Genomic DNA, 21,479 nt, shown 5'->3' on the forward strand with positions numbered 1-21,479 from the left:
TTCTTTCCTCCTCTCGCGCCCATTATTCACATCCTCCCGCATTATTCACATCCTCCCGCACGGTTTATTCCGCCTCACACCTCAGTCCGGCACTGCTGCCCGGCACCGGGGGCAGCGCGCTCTCCCCGTCCGCTCCCACCCCGACGCGCGCCGGGTGCCGCCCCACACTTTGGACCCTCCTCGCTTCCCGTCCGCCCCAGGGGAGCGACCGGCGGCGGAGCCGCAGCTTCACCCGGAGGAGGCGGTGGCGGGACGCGAGCCCTGAGGCGGCCGAGCCGCTTCCTCCTCCTCCCTCCTCCTCCTCCTCTTCCTCCCCCCCAAGATGGCGGCGGACCCCGCGGATCAGTTCTGCGTGGCCGAGGAGCGCAGCGGCCACTGCGCCGTGGTGGACGGCAACTTTCTCTACGTGTGGGGAGGATACGTGGTAAGGCGGGCGGGGGAGCCGGGAAGGAGCGGCGGGAGCGGGCTCGGGGCGCGGGGAGCGGAGCCCCGGGCGGGGCAAGGGGGGGTCCCCCCGCCGGCCCTCAGCGCTCGGCGGGCGCCCGGGGCTGTGGCGCGGGCGCTGATTGGCTGCGGCGGCCGCGCGCCGTTCGAATGGCGGCGGGAGGCGCTGAGGGGACGGCGGGGCCGCTCCTATGGCCTCGTCCCGCCAGCCTTTCCCTGCGCGATCAGCGCCCTCCTCCTGCCCCGCTCCGATGGCCTCGTCCCGCCAGCCTTTCCCTGCGATCAGCGCCCTCCTCCTGCCCCGCTCGCAGCCGCTCCGTCACGGAGCACGTGTGGGGAAGGGCTGGTGGAGCCGGTTCGCTCCTTCCAAGCCGCCCTTCCTTCGCTCCTCAGCGCGCTCAGCGCGTCTCCCTGCTAGCCTCGACGCTGCAATTTGTGGCTCAGTTTTTCCAGGCTGTAATTCGTGTTCTCGCTGCTGAGTCCCCATGTTTTTTATTTGTCCGTAGGTGTGTGGTGCTTACAGCGCGTTTTCCTCCCGTAGAAAGCGCTGTTGTCGCCTCACAAACAAGCTGGTGGCAGGCTGAAACCCACCCACAGTTTAAATTTTTTTTTTCATAAAAAGAAACAGGTTCTGTCATAAGTAAGTCCTTGTGTCTTTTAACTCTATTAATGCAACCCAAAAGAGAGATAAGAATATTACATCAAATACACCTACTTAGTTTTACCTGTCATTTTTCTGTTTATATTTATCTGTTCATCTTGTCTGTCTGTGCACATTGGCTATAAAATTGAAAATGCCTGTGCTTGGTGTAATTCCTGGTCTTGATCAGGTGGAAACTGTTATTTCTATAAAGACAGTTCATATTCTGAATATATTTCTTCATGGTCTAAGGTAACTTTAAAGTGTTCAAAGCTTGTCCCTCTGTACTCAGGCAAAGAACTCTAGTGGGAAACTCCTGGACTGAAACTCCATAATACTCTGTAGAACTAAATATTCCCATAATCACGGGTCTTTAGTTGTTTTAATGCTCTGGACTTTAAAACTGAGGTTGAACTAATGAGCACAATGTTTTCAAAGGTTTCCTAATAAAAAATTGTGGGTTCATGGCACATTCAAAACAGACAATGTATATGAAGTTTAGCAGATAAACTTTGCAAGTGTTCTTGGTAGTATTACATATTTGTCTGATGAAAATGTTATGAAAATTGTTGCTCTGTAAGCAGCCCTTTACACAGATAAATCATTTTTCACGTGTTGCTGCTGGCCTCCTGCCCAGCAAGCTTTATTTTTGGCATCAGTGTGTTTGCTCAGAGCTGGTTCAGGAGCAGGTGCTCGACCTCTGACATCTCCAGATTAAATTGAGACAACTTGTGCTCCTTGCAGAGGGGGTGTGTAACAGCAGAGCAGAGGTGCCTGGCAGAATAAATTACCAAAAATAGGATGTGCCTGCCTGCCTGGCACCTTTCAGAGTGAGAAATTCATAATAAAACATCATGTGAAAGCAAGTCATCAATATCAGTAACTGGATTGTCACTAATTAAATTTCAGTTTTGTATTTAACTTCCTCACATTTGTTTAATTTTGAGCCAGTTTTTATTTGTTTACTGACTCTGGCTGCTTACTCACTGCCAGGCTTTAATTTTGTTCTGGTGCCAAGGCAGTAATTAATGCTGTAGTTGTTACTCACCACCAGTACTGCATTTTTTTGGGCTTCCTCTCCTGTTTATTGTTTTTCCTCATCATTATTTCCCAAATTATTTATCTTTCTTAATGACCTCTGTTCAGGACTCTTCATAAATCTTTTTTTCCACAGAAGAATTAATTTTCTCCTTTATATGTGACACCTTGGTCTTTCAAGTTACTGCTGCAAGTAACTTTTTGTGTTTTCAGCCCACTTTTTATATTCTGTTTTTTATTTTTCCACTCTGCCAATGGAAACACCTCCTGATAAAAAGTACCTGAATGAGTTTTAATTCAGGAGCTTCAAATCTGGTTGATGTCGCTACACATCTTTTCTTGGCAAAATGTGAAGTTTATCTGTGCCTTTATTGAGAGGTCCTGAGGAGGAATGAGTTGTTTCTTTTTAAAATAAATTCATTTTCTGATCAGAGCAGTAACACTGGGGTGTGACTTCTGATTCCCTTGAGATCATTCGGTGTTGCTGAGTAACATGGCTTGGCATTTCATGTGCAAACACAAAAAGCTGAACTGATTGAACATTTTCATGTTCCCCTTTCAGTCCATTGAAGAAAATGAAGTTTATCTGCCCAGTGATGAGCTCTGGATCTATGACATGGACAGTGGGCTGTGGTGAGTGGCACCATTTATACTGAATTCTTGCCTAAAGCTGCTTTTTGTCACTGAGCTGCAGGGAGAACCTTTCAGGGACGCTGGTCATGTTAAACAGCAGGTGTTTAATGTCAACACTGAGGGACAGAGCTGGGCTGGCAAATGAACTCCAGGAAACACCATCCCTGCTGAAGGCTGATTAATTATTGTGTGTGAGGGAATGCTGCAAGTGCTTGGCTCCAGGCTCTGTTAGCACAGCTGCATTTACCTGGCAGTTTATTTTGGCTTAGTTCTTTTACATTCACTTTTATCTTAGAACAGTTAAACACTGCCTTCTTGGGCTCTTGATCTAGTTACAGTTATATGTTTATTTTTTTGGAGTATTAATTCCATGTACACTGCAACTCAAAAATAACCCAGAGCTTCCCCTTTTTCTCTTTCCTTCCACTTTCTTTTTTCCTCCCAGAAGTAACTCAGAACTTGCCCTTTTTCTTCCACTTTGTTTATCCCTGCCTTTTTTCTCTTTCCCTCCACTTTATTTCTCCCCCCCCCCCGTTTTGTTTGTTTCCTTCTCCCCCCCGTTTTGTTTGTTTCCTTCTCCCCCCTTTTGTTTGTTTCCTTCTCCCCCCCCCTTTTGTTTGTTTCCTTCTCCCCCCCCCTTTTGTTTGTTTCCTTCTCCCCCCCCCCTTTTGTTTGTTTCCTTCTCCCCCCTTTTGTTTGTTTCCTTCTCCCCCCTTTTGTTTGTTTCCTTCTTCCCCCCCTTTTTTTGTTTCCTTGTTCCTCCTCCCTCTCTCCTCTCTCTCTCATCCCTCTCTCTTCTCCCTCTCTCCTCTCTCTCCTCTCATCCCCCTTCCCTCTCCTGCCCTGTCTTCCCTTTCCCCCCATTCTCTTGCCCCATTTTTCCCCTTTCTCTCTCTTGCCCCTTTTCCCCCATTTCTTCCCCTCTGACCAGGATTTGCTGTCCCTTTCCTGTGGGAAGGGCTGCCCACAGCCTTTCACACTCCCTTGGTTTTCCTTTCTGTGCTCCCAGGGATCAGGGAGGGATCTGGGTTGAGCAGAATTTTCCAGGTTCTGTTTATCCAGGATCTCCTGGCCTGCCTGAGCTCCCAGCCCAGCTCCACACTGAGAGCTGAGTGCAGGGCACAGCACAACCTCAGTTTTCCAGTTCTGACATCCCAGCAATGCCACATTCTCATTTCAGGAGTTCCTGGAGTTAATAATATTTCCAGATTCTGAACAATTAATGTTTCAGCTCTACTGAAGCTCTCCTAATGTGAATTTTAGCTCCAGAAAAATCAACTTTACTTTAGAAACACACACTATCCACCTGGAAGTTCTCTTCCACCACAGGAGCCCAACTTCACCTGCAGCTCCTACTCCTACTTATGGCCCAAACTGTTTTTCACCTTTGAAGTCTAAAAATTCTGAATAAATCTGACTGGGATTGTTACATCTTGGCAGATTAAAAGGGCTTTAATGTTGTTTTTTTTTTAATTGCAGGACAATGCACCTGATGGAAGGGGAGTTACCCACCTCCATGTCAGGCAGCTGTGGGGCCAGCATCAATGGGAAGCTGTACATTTTTGGGGGATTTGATGATAAAGGATACAGCAATAGGGTATTGTAGTCTTTTTTTTCCCCATAACATTGTATTTTAATAAGTACTAACACCGACCTTGCTGTTTATCTGGTGTATTTTTATTTGAATTAAAGAGAAATTTGGGAAAAAGCTTTATTTTTTAAAAACCTTCTATATTTATGCCACTGCTTTCCCAATTGGTTTTTTAAAATATTCTGACAACCTTAATTGAGACTGATCTCTGAATATCACTTTTCTTTTTGCTCTTTGATAGCAATTCACTGCTTTAAAAGATCAGGTAATAATTAAGGTTAAAATAGAGCTACCAGCTTTCCTTATAACTGAAAACTGAATTAACAAAATAGATTAAATCAGTTGTTTAATCACTGAATATAAATGAAATTAGAGTTGACTCCTGACTAGAAAATCGGTGACATGGAGCCTCTGGTGAATCTCTGCCAATTCTCCCACTTTAACTTTGTTTTTGTGGTGTATTTCCCATTTTAAACTCACTGTCAGTTCCTCTCTTACTTCCAGCCTTCTGGGGGTGGTGGGTTGTTTTTTCTGGTGGTGATTTGTGTTTTTTCTGAAAACTTTGTCATTGTTTCTTTCCATTCAAGCTTTATTATGTCAATTTGAGAACAAAAACCGGAACCTACAGGTGGAAAAGAATCACAAATTTTAAAGGTCAACCTCCCACACCTAGGGACAAACTTTCCTGCTGGGTGTACAAAAACAGGTAACACATTATAAATATTTAATTTGTGTTAATTGCAGAGAGAAGGAGTTAAAAAGTGAAGAGAACTCAGGGTTGGGATGGAGGAAACTCTGATTTTAAGCTTGACTTGCTGGGGGATTTTGTAGCAACTTTGTACCACAGTTTCCTCTCGTGTGAGCTGAACTAATGGTAAATAAAACCCCACTTTAGGAGAGGGCTGGGATATTTAGGGTAAATTTGTGGAATGTTTGACACTTTAGAAAGCAATCATGCATCTATTGTATGATTTTAACACATTAAAAACAGTATAAAATTACTTTCTCTGCAATATTCATTATTTTAAGCATTGAATTTACCTGCAATAAATCCATTTAGTGGATTCCCAAGGATTTTAACAGCTGGCAGTTGCAGAGGCATTTCAGGGATTATCTTTATCTTGCAAGGACTGAATCAGCCTGGACATTTGTGTTGGAAGAGTGACTAAGTGTGTTTAGAGAACAGAAATACTCCAGATTTTCTGTTTATTATGGAAAATGTCTGGATAATGAGGCAGAAGTGATCACAAGCAGGTTCCCTGTCAGTGATTTATTATTCAATGTGTTACAGACACGTCAGGATGTGATTTATAGTGCACATTATCAGATGGAAATGATTTATCTCTTTCTGGACTCCACATCTAAAGAGGTTTTGCCCAAGCTGTGCGATGCCCCTGGGTGCCAATCTTGGTTTTGTAATTCTAATTTAACTGTTAGAGATAGGAAAATACAGATATTTGAACAACTCCCTAGCTGTTAACACAAGATTATTCAAAACTAAATGCATTTATTCAAAGTATTGTGTCACCTGCATGCTGAGAAAATCACCTGGTTTAGATGATAGAATGGAACCTTTGGATGCAAAAAAAAATTCTTTATTAATGTCCCTTTCCTGGTTGGAATATTGGGCTGGGAGGTGTGTGAGGATCCTGAATCGGGAGATTCAGCAGTGCTTGGTTAAAACATTTCATTTTAAGCCAAAAAGAGACTTTTTGTGTCCTGTGGGACAAAGCTTGGGAACATTTCTTGCCAAAAATTGGACAGGAAAACAAAAAACTGCAGCAGAAGCACAGGAACTTCACTAGGAAAAGGCAGAGAAGTAGGCTGAAATGCCTCCTGTGTCCTGGGTTTTATTTCCCATTTTTGCCTGAAAACAGCCCTGGAAATAAACTTTTGGGGAGAGGAACAGAGACTTTGAGGCGTCTTGAATAATTTCCTTGTGTGGGTTTCAGTCAGGTTTGCTGAGGGCTGTGACCTTCACCTTGTTTGGGTTTGCATCATCAGGTGCAACACAAAATATTCTCAGTGTTTGTATCACTGCTGGTGCAGCATGACCCAAACTATTCATCATTGCAGCTTATTCATTTCCATCCTGTTTCCAGGAGAATGAACTGGTTTTGTTGTTTCAGGCTGATTTATTTTGGAGGTTATGGCTGCAGGAAGCACAACGAGCTCAGTGACTGTTTCGATGTCCACGATGCATTTTGGGTAAGAGATTTGCCCCCATTCCCACTGATTGGGGAAAAAAAAAGATCCTTTTTAACATCCTTGATGAGCATGAAAATCTGATTTTTCTTTTATTTATAGCATCAGCAGAAATGCAAATTTGGAATCTTTTTTAGGTTTGAAATTCCAGATACTCCCAGCGCGTTGGGAGTGCTGGTTGTTCCACATATTCCAAGTTCCCAGTGCTGGGCTTGGAGTGCAGTGAATTAAATGCTGTCAAAGCAGGAAAATGCTGGATTTTAATCTAAAAGCATATTTTAAAGCTGAAAATCCTGGAAAATTTAAGTCATTTTTATAATTAATGTAATAATTTTAAAAATTTTTTTCTTTTTAGGGAATTTATAGCTTCCCAAGTCTACCTGGCAAATACTCTGAGTTAATTTATTGAGTTAATTTTTCAGAAAGATGCCTGGATTATCAACATCCCTACAGTAATTTCTTATCATTAATACAAAGATGGCTGAGCAGAGTATTGACATGAAGCTCCTGACATCAAATGTTAAAGACTGACACCCAAGAACTGGTTTTTTACAATCTCCTAATTTCTCAGTGTGTTACAATGAAATTTAGAAGGTGAAATTTGCTGCAGTGGCTGATGTTGGGGCCCAAAGCCAATTTTCAGGTGTTACAGCCTGAACATCCCTGGGTGCTGCTGACCTTCAAGTGAATTTAAGCTGCTGCAGCATTCTTAAAAATATCACCACACATTTCCATGAAATTGCCTAGTTTAGTGTATTTTTTGTTTGGCAAGATCCCTTCCAGGTTTGTATTCTTAAATAAGCAGCAAGATTTTAAATTAAAATATATATTTTTTTTAATTTCTTCTATTTTTTTTTTTTTTTAGGAAGGACAGATATTCTGGGGATGGCACAATGATGTTCATGTTTTTGATACAACCACACAGACTTGGTCTCAGCCAACAATTCGAGTGAGTGTTTTTTAGTCTCACATCTTGACACAACTGGGATTTCACTGACTTTTGAATCATTATTGTGCTCTAGAAACTGGGGATACCTCCCACTGTCCCAGGCTGCTCCAATCCCTGTCCAGCCTGGCCTTGGGCACTGCCAGGGATCCAGGGGCAACCACAGCAAATCTGGGAATTCCCAGTTCCCAATCTCCCACCCATCCCTGCCCTCTGGCACTGGGAGCCATTCCCTGGCTCCTGTCCCTCCATCCTTGTCCCCAGTCCCTCTCCAGCTCTCCTGGAGCCCCTTCAGGCCCTGCCAGGGGCTCTGAGCTCTCCCTGGAGCCTTCTCCAGGTGAACATTCCCAGTTTTCACTGGAGCAGAGGGGCTCCAGCTCTCTGGAAATCTCTCTGTATAATTCCCATGGATAACCTCTCACAGATAACAGGAGAGCTCTGCCTTATTGAGATGAAAATATTCTCTAAAGTTCATAAAATCCAGGTGAGTTTATGTAAGAGCTCAGCAGAAGTTGTATATTTTAAGGAGTGTCTGGCAGCTTTTTATGGTCTTTACAAGATGTTCTAAAATCCCTATAAAACCAAATGCAAAATGTGAAATCACCATTGCAAAGTAAAAGCCAGTTTTGCCACCTTCAGTTCTGATTTACACAGGGAGAACTTTTTGGCACGTGGATATAACATCAAATTTTAAGATGTGATTTCCAGGGGTTTCAGTAGCAGTTCCTGATGGTTTGTAGATCAGAAAATAAAACTGTCCAGGAGATTTTCTGGTGTTCTGAAGGATTATTTTGGTTCTTTCAGGGTGGAGATCCACCTCAGCCTCGAGCAGCTCACACGTGTGCTGTGCTGGGAAATAAAGGTTACATCTTTGGAGGACGAGTGCTGGTAATTCAATATTTTCTTAGCAGTGATATTATTCTCTTGGCAGTTTTTTTTTCTTTTTTCTTGTCATTTTGTAGTAACAAAAAAAAAAAATCCCAAATGTTTTTGGCCTAACCTGGATGTCCAGGGCTCTGTATCCAGGATGCTGCTTGTCATCACCCTCTACAAAAAGAAGAATATTTTTGTCTGTAATATTAATGATTGTCCAAAAAAGGTAAAGCACAGATGATTGTGTGGTAAATAACAGATTTGAGTTGGCTTTCTAATTGAATTTTGCCACTTCTTACACATAAGTGACTGAAGCAGATGTCTGGAAGAGGTCATAGACAAAAGGATGCAATCTGGGCATAAATAATTTAGGGTTGGATTGTGGCTGTGTAATTTTTACTCTTCCTGACTCTTTCTAACTGAAAAAAGCCATAGGCACCACCCCCCTGATTAAAGCAGGGAGATACTCAAACCTCTCAGCAACACTTGGAATTTCTCCAGTGCTAATTAAGGAGATTTTCTACTCAGTTCCTCTCTGCTGAAGCATTAATGTGAGAAACAGATCCTGTAAGGCAAGTTAAAAACCCTCCCAATTTCAGTGACTGTGCACTCTTGTGTTTTATTTTAATTGAAGTTTTTAGCTCTTTTCACTACAGCTGATTTAGAACCTTTAATCCTACTCAGCTAGAGGATGAGCCTGGATGTTTTCTATCTCCAGAATTGACAGTGAAGAAGCTTCTGAGAGTCCCCAGTGCTGTGTTCCTGTAGTTGTGGTCTAAAAAAGAGAAGGAATTAGTTTGGGAATGAGCATATTCCAGCTCCACCTTGGAAAGCTGCCACAGCCTCAGCCCTGTATTCCCAAATCCTGGCAAACAAAGCAGTGTAAAACTGCACTTTGTTCCCCATTCCCTGATTTTCCTGCTGGAACATTCTTTTGGCTAATCTGCACTCTTTCCACTCCTGCTGCTCAGAGTGACCACACCATGTCCAGCCACTTCCCCACCTGCAGGAAGTTTTTATTTAAGTGCCTTTCCAGAGCAAACAGAAAAGAAAATAATTAAAATGGATCCTGTTTGTTCCTGCCATTATGTGACCTTTGATTCAGGATCTCTGGAATTGTTCCTCAAGCCTGAGAGAGCTGCACTCAGCGCCTCCCAGAGCTGTAAGTTTGGACAAAGTGGGTTTGCAGATAACTGAAGGAAATAAAGAGATTTGAGGAGAGTGAAAAGTCAGGGTTTTCCATGCCCTGAGTGAGCCCTGTGCCCTGTCCTGTGTGCTCACAGCTGACCACAGCCAAGTCCTGCTCCTCCCTCAGGGAGCTGAGAGGGAAAAACTCCAAATGTGGGGATGTAAAGGTCCCTTGGATGATTTGGTCCTGCCCTGCCAGTTCCTCCTGGGCCTGCAAAGCCTCCTGCCCCCAGGGCTGTGTCAGGGCAGGCTCTGTGCTCACCCCAGGGCTGCTGCACTCTTGAACTGCTCTCTAACCCCAGCTGGGGTCTCATGCAGCCTCTGCCACTGAAATGCTGATTTAGCTGAAGCTCACCTGTCATTCCTGCACTGCCCTCAGAGGATTTGCCCTCAGGCTTCTGTTTAACTCTGTTTGACTACAGCATTCTGATCTTAAAAGGTTTTTCTTTTCAGCTTCCTTAAAAACTTGCTAAATTTCAGTGAAACCACTTGGGAACCGAGTGTCAGAGAAGAGTGAAATTGTGGAAAGCTGTGTTTAATTCTGTAGGAGAGCAGCAAGTGTAATTTTCACCTTGGTGATTATTATTGATCCATTTTCTGTGCTAGAAATAAATGGAAGGAAACATAAAAAAGTGAGGGAACATTCACTGGGGCTTGAGGAATTAATGTAAGTCATGAAAAGAAAAAGCTAAAGACAGCAGAAAACCACTAAATTACCTGACACCAGGAATAATTCCTCCCCAAAGGATGAAGTTTTGCTTTTCTCCAGAAATTAAGGAGCAAACACGGGGTTGCTCTGCTCCTCCTTCTCCTTCTAGTTCACCATAATACAAATCTTCCCAGGGAAAAGGCTCTGCAAGGAACCAGAAAGGGCCAGGAAGTGTCATGAGGCTTCTCCTATTCATCTTTCTGGGAGGAAAGGGCACCTTTTTCCAAACTTGGAGCTAGAACTGGTAAAAGAAGATGATGATGGTGATGATGATGATGATGAGAATCAGTTGTACCAGGAATCATTTGAAAACAGGCTCAGAAGTGTTATGTGGACTCAGTTCCTTCAGGTAAGCCCCTGGAAAAACAGAAATGGGAGAAAGTGGGAAGGAAGGAGAGTTAGTCCAGAAGTTGATGTGAGTCTTATGTTTGATTTAAGTGGAAAAGTTTCATGTTGAGAATGAAGTAAATAAACCAAAGTCTTTGCAGCAGCTCTTCACACATCTGGTGCCTTAATGTAAGCATGTTTATATTTCCTGTCAGCTAAGCTCAGAAGATCCATGGAGCTGCAATCCTTCTCTTGGCAAAGCTTGGAGCTGGAATAGCTTTTGATTGTAAATCCAGGAGGGAGAGCTGCAGAATTCCCTGTCCCAGCAGGGAGCTGGGAATAATGGCACCCTTAAAGCCTCTCTTGGTGCTAATCCTGAGACCAAGCAGTTCCTGCCTAACGTGCACTGGGCTGCCAAGAAATCAACTTGCCAGAGATAAGCTGAGTGTCTCAGGAGCCCTTGGAGCTCCAAGGGAAATTCCAGACCTCTTAGGAGGCTTGGTGCTCTGAAACCAATTAAAAATCATTTTAGGACTGGCAGCAGAATGATGAAACAGAGCAGGAAAGAGAAATCCATGAGAAGCTGCAGGAGAGCTGTGGGCAAGTGATGCTCCTGTAAACCTGTGTGCTTCCAGCTTCCCAGAGGGGTTGGGGAGAAAGGTGCTTTTATTTGTTAAAGGTCTCAGTCTTGGACAGTTGGTGGTGTTTTGAATTCAAAATGAGGTTGCTGTAATTCTGCATCTGCCCAGCTGTTGAACCATGAGAATGCAAAGATTTTTTGATTTCCCAGGGAGCAGGAAAGAGAATTTCTCCATCATCTGCCTAATGCCCAGGAAAGGAAAGTCAGCGAGGAGGTCTTGAACAGGATCCTCTTGAAACCTTAATTTTCACCATAACAGCAACTTCCTTTGACAGATATCCTTTATATCAAATTGCATTACTCCAGCAGGATTGAATATTCCCAGTTGTAGAGGCCAGGATGTTGGGTTTGCCCCCAGAAGATCCCAACTGCATTTTGCTTTCAGCTTGGATGATTTGATCCCCTCATGCCCTTCAAAGGCACCAGAAGGAGTAGGGAACTGGAGAGAGGTGTCATGGAAGACAGATCTGTTCCCCTGGCTGTCAGCTGGACCACACTTGGTTTTAAGGCTGTTTTTAGGCAGCGCCCCAATCCCTCACAATCTGCTTGTCTTTATCCTGTTGCCCTCCCCAAAATGCTCTTCCCATTCCCTTCCCAGCCCAGCAGGGTTAGCAGTGCTTGGCAGAGGAGGCTGCAGCACTCCTGAAATCCTTGCTGTTCCCTGAAATCCCTGAGAGAATTCCCAGAGCTCTGCTGGGCAGCTCTGGAGGTGCCTCAGCCTCCCTGCTGGGGTACAAGCACTCCTTTCAGCCTAGTTCTGCCTCAGAGGATCTGCAAGCTGGAGAAAAGCTTTTTCTAATAGATCTATGGACTGCCCAGGGAGAAAAGGAGTTGGAAGGTAAGGCAAGAAACATTTCCCTACTTCCCAGATGGTTTTTGTAGTTCCCAGGGGAATCACAGCTCCCAGGCAAGCAAAGAAATCCTTTTATCACCTTCTCCACCACCCCCAGGCAGGCAGAGACTTCTCCATCTCAAACCCCAGGCAGATAAGCAAGAGGAAAGATTTCCCTTTTTATTTGATGGCAAATGCTAAAGGGTCCTAAAACCTTGCTGGTGGTCACTTTGTGAAAGGAAAAGAGGGAAAAGCACAAATGATGGACATTTCTGGGAGTACCCAGAGTACAGCACTACCAGGATACTCCAAGGAGTAGTGACCAGACAGGAGCATCCAAACTTCTGATCACAATGCCAAGGAAAATAACAGCAGGCAACAATAGGAGAGTAAAACACCTTCTGCATTGCCCTGCCAGGAGTTCTGTGGATGGAAATTAAAAACATTTGCAGGAACTGGATAAATCCCACAAAGTTCTTCACTTTTAGGAGCTAAAATTGGCCCCATAGTGCTGTTGCATGACTGGAAATATTTCTGCCAGGCACTTTCCTGAGTGTTGCATGGTTTTTGTGAGGAGAAAAGCTTTTCATCTGCCACATAATTCAAATTTATATTAAGGCAAGTGGGTACAGATTTCTTCAAACTATTGGTACTTGGAATATTCTGTCCCAGGAAGGCCTCACTGAAATATTTTGTTTATTGTTTGCTTAAAATAACCCAAGTGGGATTTTATTTCTTTGTTTTAGCAAACCAGAATGAATGATTTGCACTGCCTGAATTTAGACACGTGGACTTGGTCTGGAAGGTAGGTTTGCTTTTGTAACACTTAAAACTGAATTTAGAAGATGGAAACATATTGTTAAATAGTTCCAGAGCTATTCCTGCAGCTTTTCCAAGAGGAGAATGAGGGTCTGGGGACTCCTAAGAGCTGCTGGGTTGTGATTTCAATGGAATTGAATTTTGATAGTGGTTACTGAGCTTTTCCTGCTCTGCACCACAGCTTTGATGGTGCTGTTTAAAGCACAGCATGGAGTGATTTAACACCCTCATTTTCAGCCTGGCTCCATTTATCCAGATGGAATTCCAGGTTTTAGGGCTTTTTGAATGCTGGGTTTACTGACTGTAGTTACAGCACGAATTGGGAAAAGGTCTCTTCCAAAAAAGGCCATGAAATCCTTAAAAAAAAAAAAAAAAGATTTTTCCAAAATTCAAGTCACTTCCATATTGTGATTCAAGAAAAGCTCATAAGATTTATCCATCATTTAGTACAGTGTGTATATATATATATATTTAAAATATATATATTTATATATTGGATCACTGTAAATTTATATATTAAACATATAAATATTTATGTAATGGATCACTGTAAATTTAGGAATCTTCTGTTCAGCTGTTGCAGCACCTCTGCAAAGAGGTTTTTGAGAGACTGAAAAAAGAGATTTAAGACTGAAAAAAAAAATTTAAGATATTGGGGGGGGGAAGACTTCTCAATATCTGCTGCTGTTGGCCCCTCACAAGAGATAAAGTGTTTGTATTTATTCATTATTATTTATCCCTCTGATCACAAAGGGATCCAGTAATTCTTTATTAATTAATGATGATTTTATTTACTAAACAGTCAAGTTTTTTTTCCTTACTCAACTCTACCCAGCTTTCTGAAGGAATTGCATAATAGGAACCTGCTAACCCAGGGTTAGCATCCAGCAGGAGATTGCAAAATTCATTTCAGCTGCCACTGCCCAGAAGTTGCTTTCTCTGCCTTGAGCTCTCCTAAACTCATTCAATATTTGGTTATTTCTGGTACTGAGATCTTTTCTTGTGCATGAAAATTGAATTTTTATCAATTATCAGTATCTGTTTGATATTTTTTTAACCATCAAAGCCCAGGCTGTCCCATGGCCAATTTTAGAAGCTTCTTTTCTTCACTTGGATTCAAACAAATATTGCAACTTGGCCTTGACTTGAGTGCCAAATTTAGCAGGGCACTTTTGCAATCCCTGTTTCATGATCTCTGGTAAACTGGTTTTTGGCAAATCAGGAGCTTTACTGTTCACATTCTCAAGCAAACCCAACTAAAATAAAATCAATTTCAATACAGCTCGTTTGAAATAGATTTCAGATGAGATTTTATCAATAATAAACTTTCATCTGTTCTGTACTTAGGAATCTCCCTCTGTACTAATATTTATTTCAAAGTCTGGCTGAGCCCAGCTTGAAGAGGTGGATCAGAGGTAAAACCACAAATCCTTGTGTCATTTCAAATCCCTTTCCTTGGAGTGGAGAGCCTGGAGCTCCTCAGGATTCATCAATTTGATCTCAGTTAACTCTGTCCCTACATGTACATGGAATTTATTTCTGCATTTAATCTCTTCTTTCACTGGGAAAACACCCAAGGTGGTTCTAGGACAAACTGAAATTTTCTGCCAAATAAATGTTAATTAAATCATTAAACATTTTCAGCACTGTTTGAAGATTTGGGGCTTTTGTTTCTTTGTTTCCCCCAGGATTAATATCAGTGGGGAGAAGCCCAGAGATCGCTCCTGGCACACGCTGACCCCCATAGGGGAGGACAGACTTTTCCTTTTTGGAGGACTAAGCTCTGATAATGTTCCTTTGAGTGAGTAATTTAGAGTAAAAATGTAATTCTAATTCTCTTGTGCATTTCAGATCACACAAACAGGGGGTGGGATGGTTGACAGGAGTTGCTTTTGTAGAACAGGCTGCTTGTTTCCATGAAAAAAACCAAAATTAGCAAAAATAATTTGAAGATAAATATTAATTTCACAGATAAATCCACTGGGAGGAGATTATTTTCTCAATTTACCCAAAAGGAAGGGGTTAGGTGTGTTTTAATTCCAGATTTCACTGCAGGGAGGGTTCTGGGACAACATTAAATCACAGGTGGGAAAAGATGCAGCTTCATGAAGTGCTGATGTTCCTGCTGCCTAAATAAATCTCTTGGAGCTGCTTGAGTGAATAAAAAGCTTAATAATTATTATTATTATTATTCTCACCTTGCAGGTGATGGTTGGATCCACAGCATTGCAACCAATGGATGGAAGCAGCTCACCCATCTGCCCAAGAGCAGGCCCAGGTACAAAACAGAAATCTTGCTTGCTGAAATTGATTAATTTTTTAAATGATCCCATTTTTAAATTCTTGAACAGTATTTTTAAAGAATATTTCAGAATATTAATGCAGTGTGGTTGAATAGTTTGCTTTAACACCTTTTTTTGCCTTCATGCCTCGTTTTTAATTTGTGTATTTGATGCTTATTTGCATGAAAAGATTTTTTTTTTTTTTATGGTGAAGCATTTGGGTGTCCAACTGACCTGGTGCTCTGGAGCCAAATTATTGTTCTATAACAAACCATAAAAATTGGAGGAATAAATAACCAAGGAGAATAATAAAAGCTTATTAATATTTATAAATTATTAGAAACAGGGCAGGAGAGACCATGAAAAATTTGGTTCCTCTTTCAGGGTTCAAAAGGAAAATTGAGTGTGAACCCAGAGTTTGAAGAATTACCTGTGTTTCTAACTTAAAAACTATTGAATGATTTGCTCTGGATAGTAAATATTCAGATTTTCATTGAATTCATTCCCTGCATTTACCCAGGAACTCCCAGCACAATTTTATATAATAATATATCTCACAATGTATTTTATTACAATATTTATATCATAATATATCACATTTTTATATCATTTTTTCTGATACAAAAATGTCCAGTTGTGTTCTGCTCCCTGCCTTGTTACTGAAATATCTTCACCTTCATTAATTTTCTTCCTGTTTTATCCTGTTCTGGGCTGTCTCTTAAACACAACAGCCACATTTAAACCAACTTTTCTGCCTTCTTACCCTTCAAACTCTTCCAGGCCCAAATAAACTCAGCCCTCAGCCTCACCAAATACTCCATTTATGATCAGGGATATTTTTTATGAGAGTTCAGGACTGAGGAGTCTTTAATCACAGCACAGCAGGAGCAGCCAGGGCTCTGGGCTCAGGTCTTGAGTCTCCCAAACCTTTCCTGTGCTGGGATTTTTCCTGGGATGAGCTGGAATAACTCTGTGCTGGGAGGGGCAGGGATCCCTGAGCCCCAGGGGGTTCCCAGGGGGGTTTGGGCTGTAGGGCTGAGGAGCTTTCCTGAACCTAAATCTTTCTAGAACCAAAGGAGGTCCCAGAATTGTTAGGGTTGGGAGGGAGCTCTGGAGATGCCCCAGGGCAGCCCCCTGCCAGGGCAGGGCCACCTGCAGCAGGTGACACTGGGCTGTGTCCAGGGGCTTCGGGGTGGATCAAAGGAACCACCCCAAATGCCTGTCCACACACTGAACTGCTTTAGTGTCAAGTACTTGTACCAGGATTTTATTTCCTGCAGGATCTCTGCAGCTGGAAAAGCTTTAAATCAGTCCAGTTGCTCTTCAAATGCAGAGCAGTAATACATCTGTGTGTACTTCTTTTATGTATTTCTCTTACTGTGTAATGAAATTTATTGGTGTCTTTTCCTGATGCTTCTGCAACTCTGATTCCCTCCCTCAGTTCTGTAGAGAATAATTTCCTTCAGCCTCAGTTTTTAGCAATTTCTAAAGAATTGCCTTCTCAGGTGATCCTGAATTGGTAGAAAATCCTGTTCCTCTCTCTGTCCATCAATTTTAGTTTTGCATGCTGGGTTGAACTAGAGAACAAAGTGTTTAACCCCTGGATTCCCAATGTTTTCATTCCCAAAATTGGTAGAAAATCCTGTTCCTCCCTCTGTCCATCAATTTTAGTTTTGCATGCTGGGTTGAAATAAAATACAAATTTGAACCCCTGGATTCCCAATGTTTTTATTCCCATAACTGGTAGAAAATATTGTTCCTTTTCCTGTCCATCAGTTCTATTCAGCCAACATTTTGCATGCTGGGTTGAACTAGAGAACAAAGTGTTTAACCCCTGGATTCCCTATGTTTTCTTTGCCATAATTGGTAGAAAATCCTGTTCCTCTCTCTAGCCATCAATTTTAGTTTTTGCATGCTGGGTTGAAATAAAACACAAATTTTATCTCCTGGATTCCCCATGTTTTCATTCCCATGATTGGTAGAAAATCCTGTTCCTCTCTTTATCCATCAATTTTAGTTTTGCATGCTGGGTTGAAATAGAGAACAAACTGTTTAACCCCTGGATTCCTTCCCATAATTGGTAGAAAATCCTGTTCCTCCCTCTGTCCATCAATTTTAGTTTTGCATGCTGGGTTGGATAGAGAGCAAAGTGTTTAACCCCTGGCTTGCCATGTTTTCATTGCCATGTGATGCTGTTGCTGTGGTGGAAGAGCCCTGTGTGATTGAATAACGTGCTTTGTTAGAATGTTTAGGTGATAAGTTAGAGCAGCCCATGGGAGGCCAGGAGCTCTCAGGCAGTAGGAAAAGCCTCAGGTTTCAAGCTAGGATGTCACCAGAGCCCAGGCAGGAAAGGCTTCCCCGTGTTCTCCGTGACCAAGCCCAGATTTCCCTAATGCAGAGCAGGCAGAGACAGATCTGTCACAGGTATGAGGAAGGGAAAAGGTGAGGTACCTGCTAAGGACTGATGTGAAGGGAGAGAGAAAGTGGGGACGTTGATTTTTGCATGAAACTTCAGTGGTGTGTTTGATTTTGCTTCAGTGGCTCTAAAGTCCATCAGCAGTGGTGATAGAGCAGAAAAATCTAATCATGAAAAATAAAATCCCCATCAGGGGTGGCTGCTGAAGGGGCAGGATCTTTCTGAAAGTTCTAAAGTCAGGCTTTGCTTTTGTGGGGTCTTTATGATAAAACTTCCTTGGTGTGCTGGAAGTTACTGACTCACAGCAAATGATCCCAGGAATCTCTGGGGGAAGGGTAAGACTGGAACAGGAGAACTGGAGATCCAAGTGCTCAGGGATCTGTGTCAGCACTGAGAACCCCCCCAGGCTGAAAGCCACGAGAAAATTGTACTGCTGAACTAAAGAAAGTGGAAAATTGCAAAAGGAAAAGCTTGGCAAAAGCTTGGTTTGTAGAGTTGCCAAAAAATTTTCCACTGTGGTGATAAATAAGACAAAGTTTATATGCCCAGAATACAGAAAAGTCAAATAATGACAAAATATATTGGTCTGTATGAAAATAACTCTGATGAGCTGGGGAGTTACAGTGCTCTCTTATGTTATATTATTAAACAAACAAGTAATGAGTTTTAAGGTGTTCTTCTTTACCCCTGAAATAATGGTTTTGTCTTGCTGCTAACAGCCAAGTCCTTGTTCCTTGGGCACTCACTGTGTTTGTGTTTGATTTGCAGGTTGTGGCACACAGCCTGCCTTGGGCAGGAGGGAGAAGTGATGGTGTTTGGGGGCAGCAAAGATGATTTGCTTTTTATGGACACGGTCAGTAAACTGAACAATAAATCCCATCACTGGGATAATTATAATTAATATCAAATTATGGAGTGGTTTCAGTTGGGAGGGGCTGTAAAGTCCATTGAATCCACCCCTGCCTGGGCAGGGACACCTCCCACTCTCCCAGGTTGCTCCAAGCATCATCCAGCCTGGCCTGGGACACTTCCACAGATGGGCAGTCTAAAACCTCTGAGCAAATAAATAAATTAATAAATAATATATTAATAAATATATTAATTGAACTAGGAAGAAGAAGCTGCAACATCACCTCGTCTCTATAGGGAAATTTCAGTACATAAATATATTAATTGATTTATTTTAATTTTTCAAAAAAAATCGATATAGGATTTTAATTGAAAAAAAAAGAAAAAAGAAAAACAAATCAGATTTAATTTGGCTCAAAAACTTTGCTTACATTGGTAACTGAAACCATTATGAATTACACACCACTGAGGAAATTATTATAATTTACACACCACAGATTATAAATTAATTATAATTTACACACCACTGAGGAATCCCCACCTGAGGCTTTCTTGACTGACAGGATAAAAAGGAATTTGTAATTGAGGTTCTTTATAAATAGTGGGTCAAGGAGAATATTTCTAAATCATGCACATGGTAATAAATGTGACATTAATGTAGAGAATTACTGAGGTGGAGAAGTTGTTTGCCATTCTAATGATTCTTTTCTTCTCATACTCAGGGTCACTGCAGTGACTTGTTGATATTTCAGACTCAGCCTTATTCCCTGCTCAGGTGAGTTGGAGTTACAGAATCCCAGACTGGTTTAGGCTGGGCTTAAATCCCATCGTGTTCCATGGGCAGGACACCTCCCACTACCCAAGGTGTTGTTTCAGCCACCTGCTTCTGAGAAATTGGGTGAAATTCCCGATTAATTTCCTCCTCAGGAAATACCTGAACCCTTCAGTGTGTGATGCTGCACAGCAGCTGAATCACTGGTGCTGTGTAATTCCCTGCACCTGCAATTAACACCTGTAATTAATGCACATCCGCTTTTGCTAGGTGTCATTTGTTAGAATATAAATAATTTACTTCAATTTTTGTTTTTTCTCCTATTTCCCTTCCTCAGGCTGTGTCTGGACTGCATTGGGAAGAATGTAGCTCTCTTGGAGAAGCAAATTCCCTGTTTGCCACCCAAACTTCTGCAGGAAGTGCTGAAAAAAATCACTTTTTGGGCTGCCATGACCCACAGGCAGGAGAGGAAAGCTGAGACTGAGAGACAAAGCCAGCTGCACTCCACATGAGCCGGGGCAGGGAGCTGTGGGACACCTCAGAGGGGTTTGTGCAGAGCTCTGTGCTCTGCCCCTGCAGCTCAGCTGGCTTTCTGAGGGAAGTTTGACAACAAATCCTTTCAGTGGGAATCTCTCGTTTCCTGCGTTATGGAAAACTGATCCAACTTCATTTCTAGATAATTGTTCACCTCTGCTCTCGTGGGTTTGACCACACAGCCCTCACAACCTTTTGTTCTTTTGGAAGGGGACATTTTGTTCTTTTGGAAGGATCCTTTTCAGCTGGATAAAATATGGTTTAAGTTTAAAAACCCTCCTTGGCCTTACCCCCGTCAGCCTTCCCAAAAAGATAAATTCACCTCGGTGTCTTGGGGACATTCACACTTTGTCAGTCTTAAAGGTAACAAATTTACCACCTCCAAGAGTTGGTTCCACCAGGCTCTGACCAAAATCCAACCCTGGAGCCTCACACCTCACTCCAAGTGGGAAAATCCATCTGGGAATTGTGGAACTTGGAAGAAAAAGCTGCAACACCACCTGGTCTCTATAGGAAAACTTCAGTTCATCACCTGGTTTTACTGTTTCTGTCATCAGGAAATCCTTTTGGAAATAAGTTGTATATTGTATTTTGGATGTGCAAAGTTTATATTTCATTCTTGTTAAAAAACAACAACAAAGTTGCTTATTTATTGTTTAAAAAAAAAGCAAATGTAGTACTGGTTATTTTTCTGTTTCAAATATTTACTTAACAGGAGCACAGTCATTAAAATTTTATAGAGAGTTGAAGCAAGAGGCATTTGGACACATTTTTGATGGTTTTAAAGTCTGTAAAATTTAATTATTTGAGAAAAAGAGGTTTGGGGGGAGCAAATTTCTTTCAAAAAGGAAGTTTTGTGACTGGTTATTTTAACAGCCTCATTTTATGTGCTGAACTCCCCCCCCCCATTTTTAGGGGAGGGGGAGTCCAGATTCCCCCCTGACCCCCAAGGTTTGATTTTGGGGGGCTCATGTTCCCTCCACAGTCTGATTTTGGGGGTTTGACTTGGTGGATTCTGCTGCCTCCAAGGTTAATTTGCAGGGGTGCCCCCCAGAGTTCCTTTTGTTGGCTTCAAGTGCCCCCAGGGGTCATTTTGGGAGGGCTGAGGTGCCCCCATGGTTAATTTGGGGGTTTCAGATGCCCCCTGTGGGAATTTTGTTGGGTTCAGGTGCCCCCAGTGTGAATTTACAAGGTTCAAGTGCCCCTGAGGTTAATTTTGGGGTGGTTCTGATGCCCCAAGGTAATTTTTTGGGGTTGTTCAGCTGCCCTCATGGTTAGTTTTGCTCCCAGTGTTGATTTTGGGAGGTTCAGATCCCCCCAATGTGAATTTGGGGTTGTTCAGGAACACCCAGTGTTAAATTTGGAATGCCTGTGTGCCCCTAGGGTGAATTCTGGGGCTGTTCAGGTGCCCTCAGGGTGATTTTTGGGATGGTTCAGGTGCCCCCCAGGTGAATTTTGGGGTGCCTGATGCCCTCAGGGTGATTTTTGGGATGGTTCAGGTGCCCCCTGGGTGAATTTTGGGGTATTTCAGATGCTCCCTGTGCTAATTTCAGGGCGTTTCAGATGGTCTCAATGTTAATTTTGGGGCAGTTTGGGTGTCCTGGGGTGAATTTCAGAGTGCCTGAGTGCCCCAGTGTTAAATTTGGGGCTGTTAAATGCTCCCAGTATTGATTGTGGGGAGGTTCAGGTGCCCTCAGGGCAAATTCTGGGGTATTTCAGATGCTCCCAGGGTTAATTTTGG

The 21,479-nt window shown here is 42.6% G+C and overlaps 1 protein-coding gene across 1 annotated transcript; it reads left to right on the forward strand.

Moving 5' to 3' along the window:
• The first annotated feature begins 210 nt into the window (after positions 1 to 210).
• Positions 211 to 20,450, forward strand: KLHDC1 (kelch domain containing 1). The gene is made up of 13 exons (XM_084207449.1): positions 211 to 424; positions 2,685 to 2,755; positions 4,235 to 4,352; positions 4,934 to 5,052; positions 6,476 to 6,554; positions 7,417 to 7,500; positions 8,302 to 8,385; positions 12,813 to 12,871; positions 14,574 to 14,686; positions 15,091 to 15,163; positions 18,352 to 18,436; positions 19,155 to 19,207; positions 19,542 to 20,450. The coding sequence occupies exons 1-13, from the start codon at positions 323 to 325 to the stop codon at positions 19,714 to 19,716; spliced, it is 1,215 nt and encodes a 404-aa protein (XP_084063575.1). The 5' UTR covers positions 211 to 322; the 3' UTR covers positions 19,717 to 20,450.
• The last annotated feature ends 1,029 nt before the right edge of the window (positions 20,451 to 21,479 follow it).

This window comes from Fringilla coelebs, assembly GCF_963513975.1.
Source record: "Fringilla coelebs genome assembly, chromosome: 6".
In the NCBI taxonomy this organism is placed as follows: domain Eukaryota; kingdom Metazoa; phylum Chordata; class Aves; order Passeriformes; family Fringillidae; genus Fringilla; species Fringilla coelebs.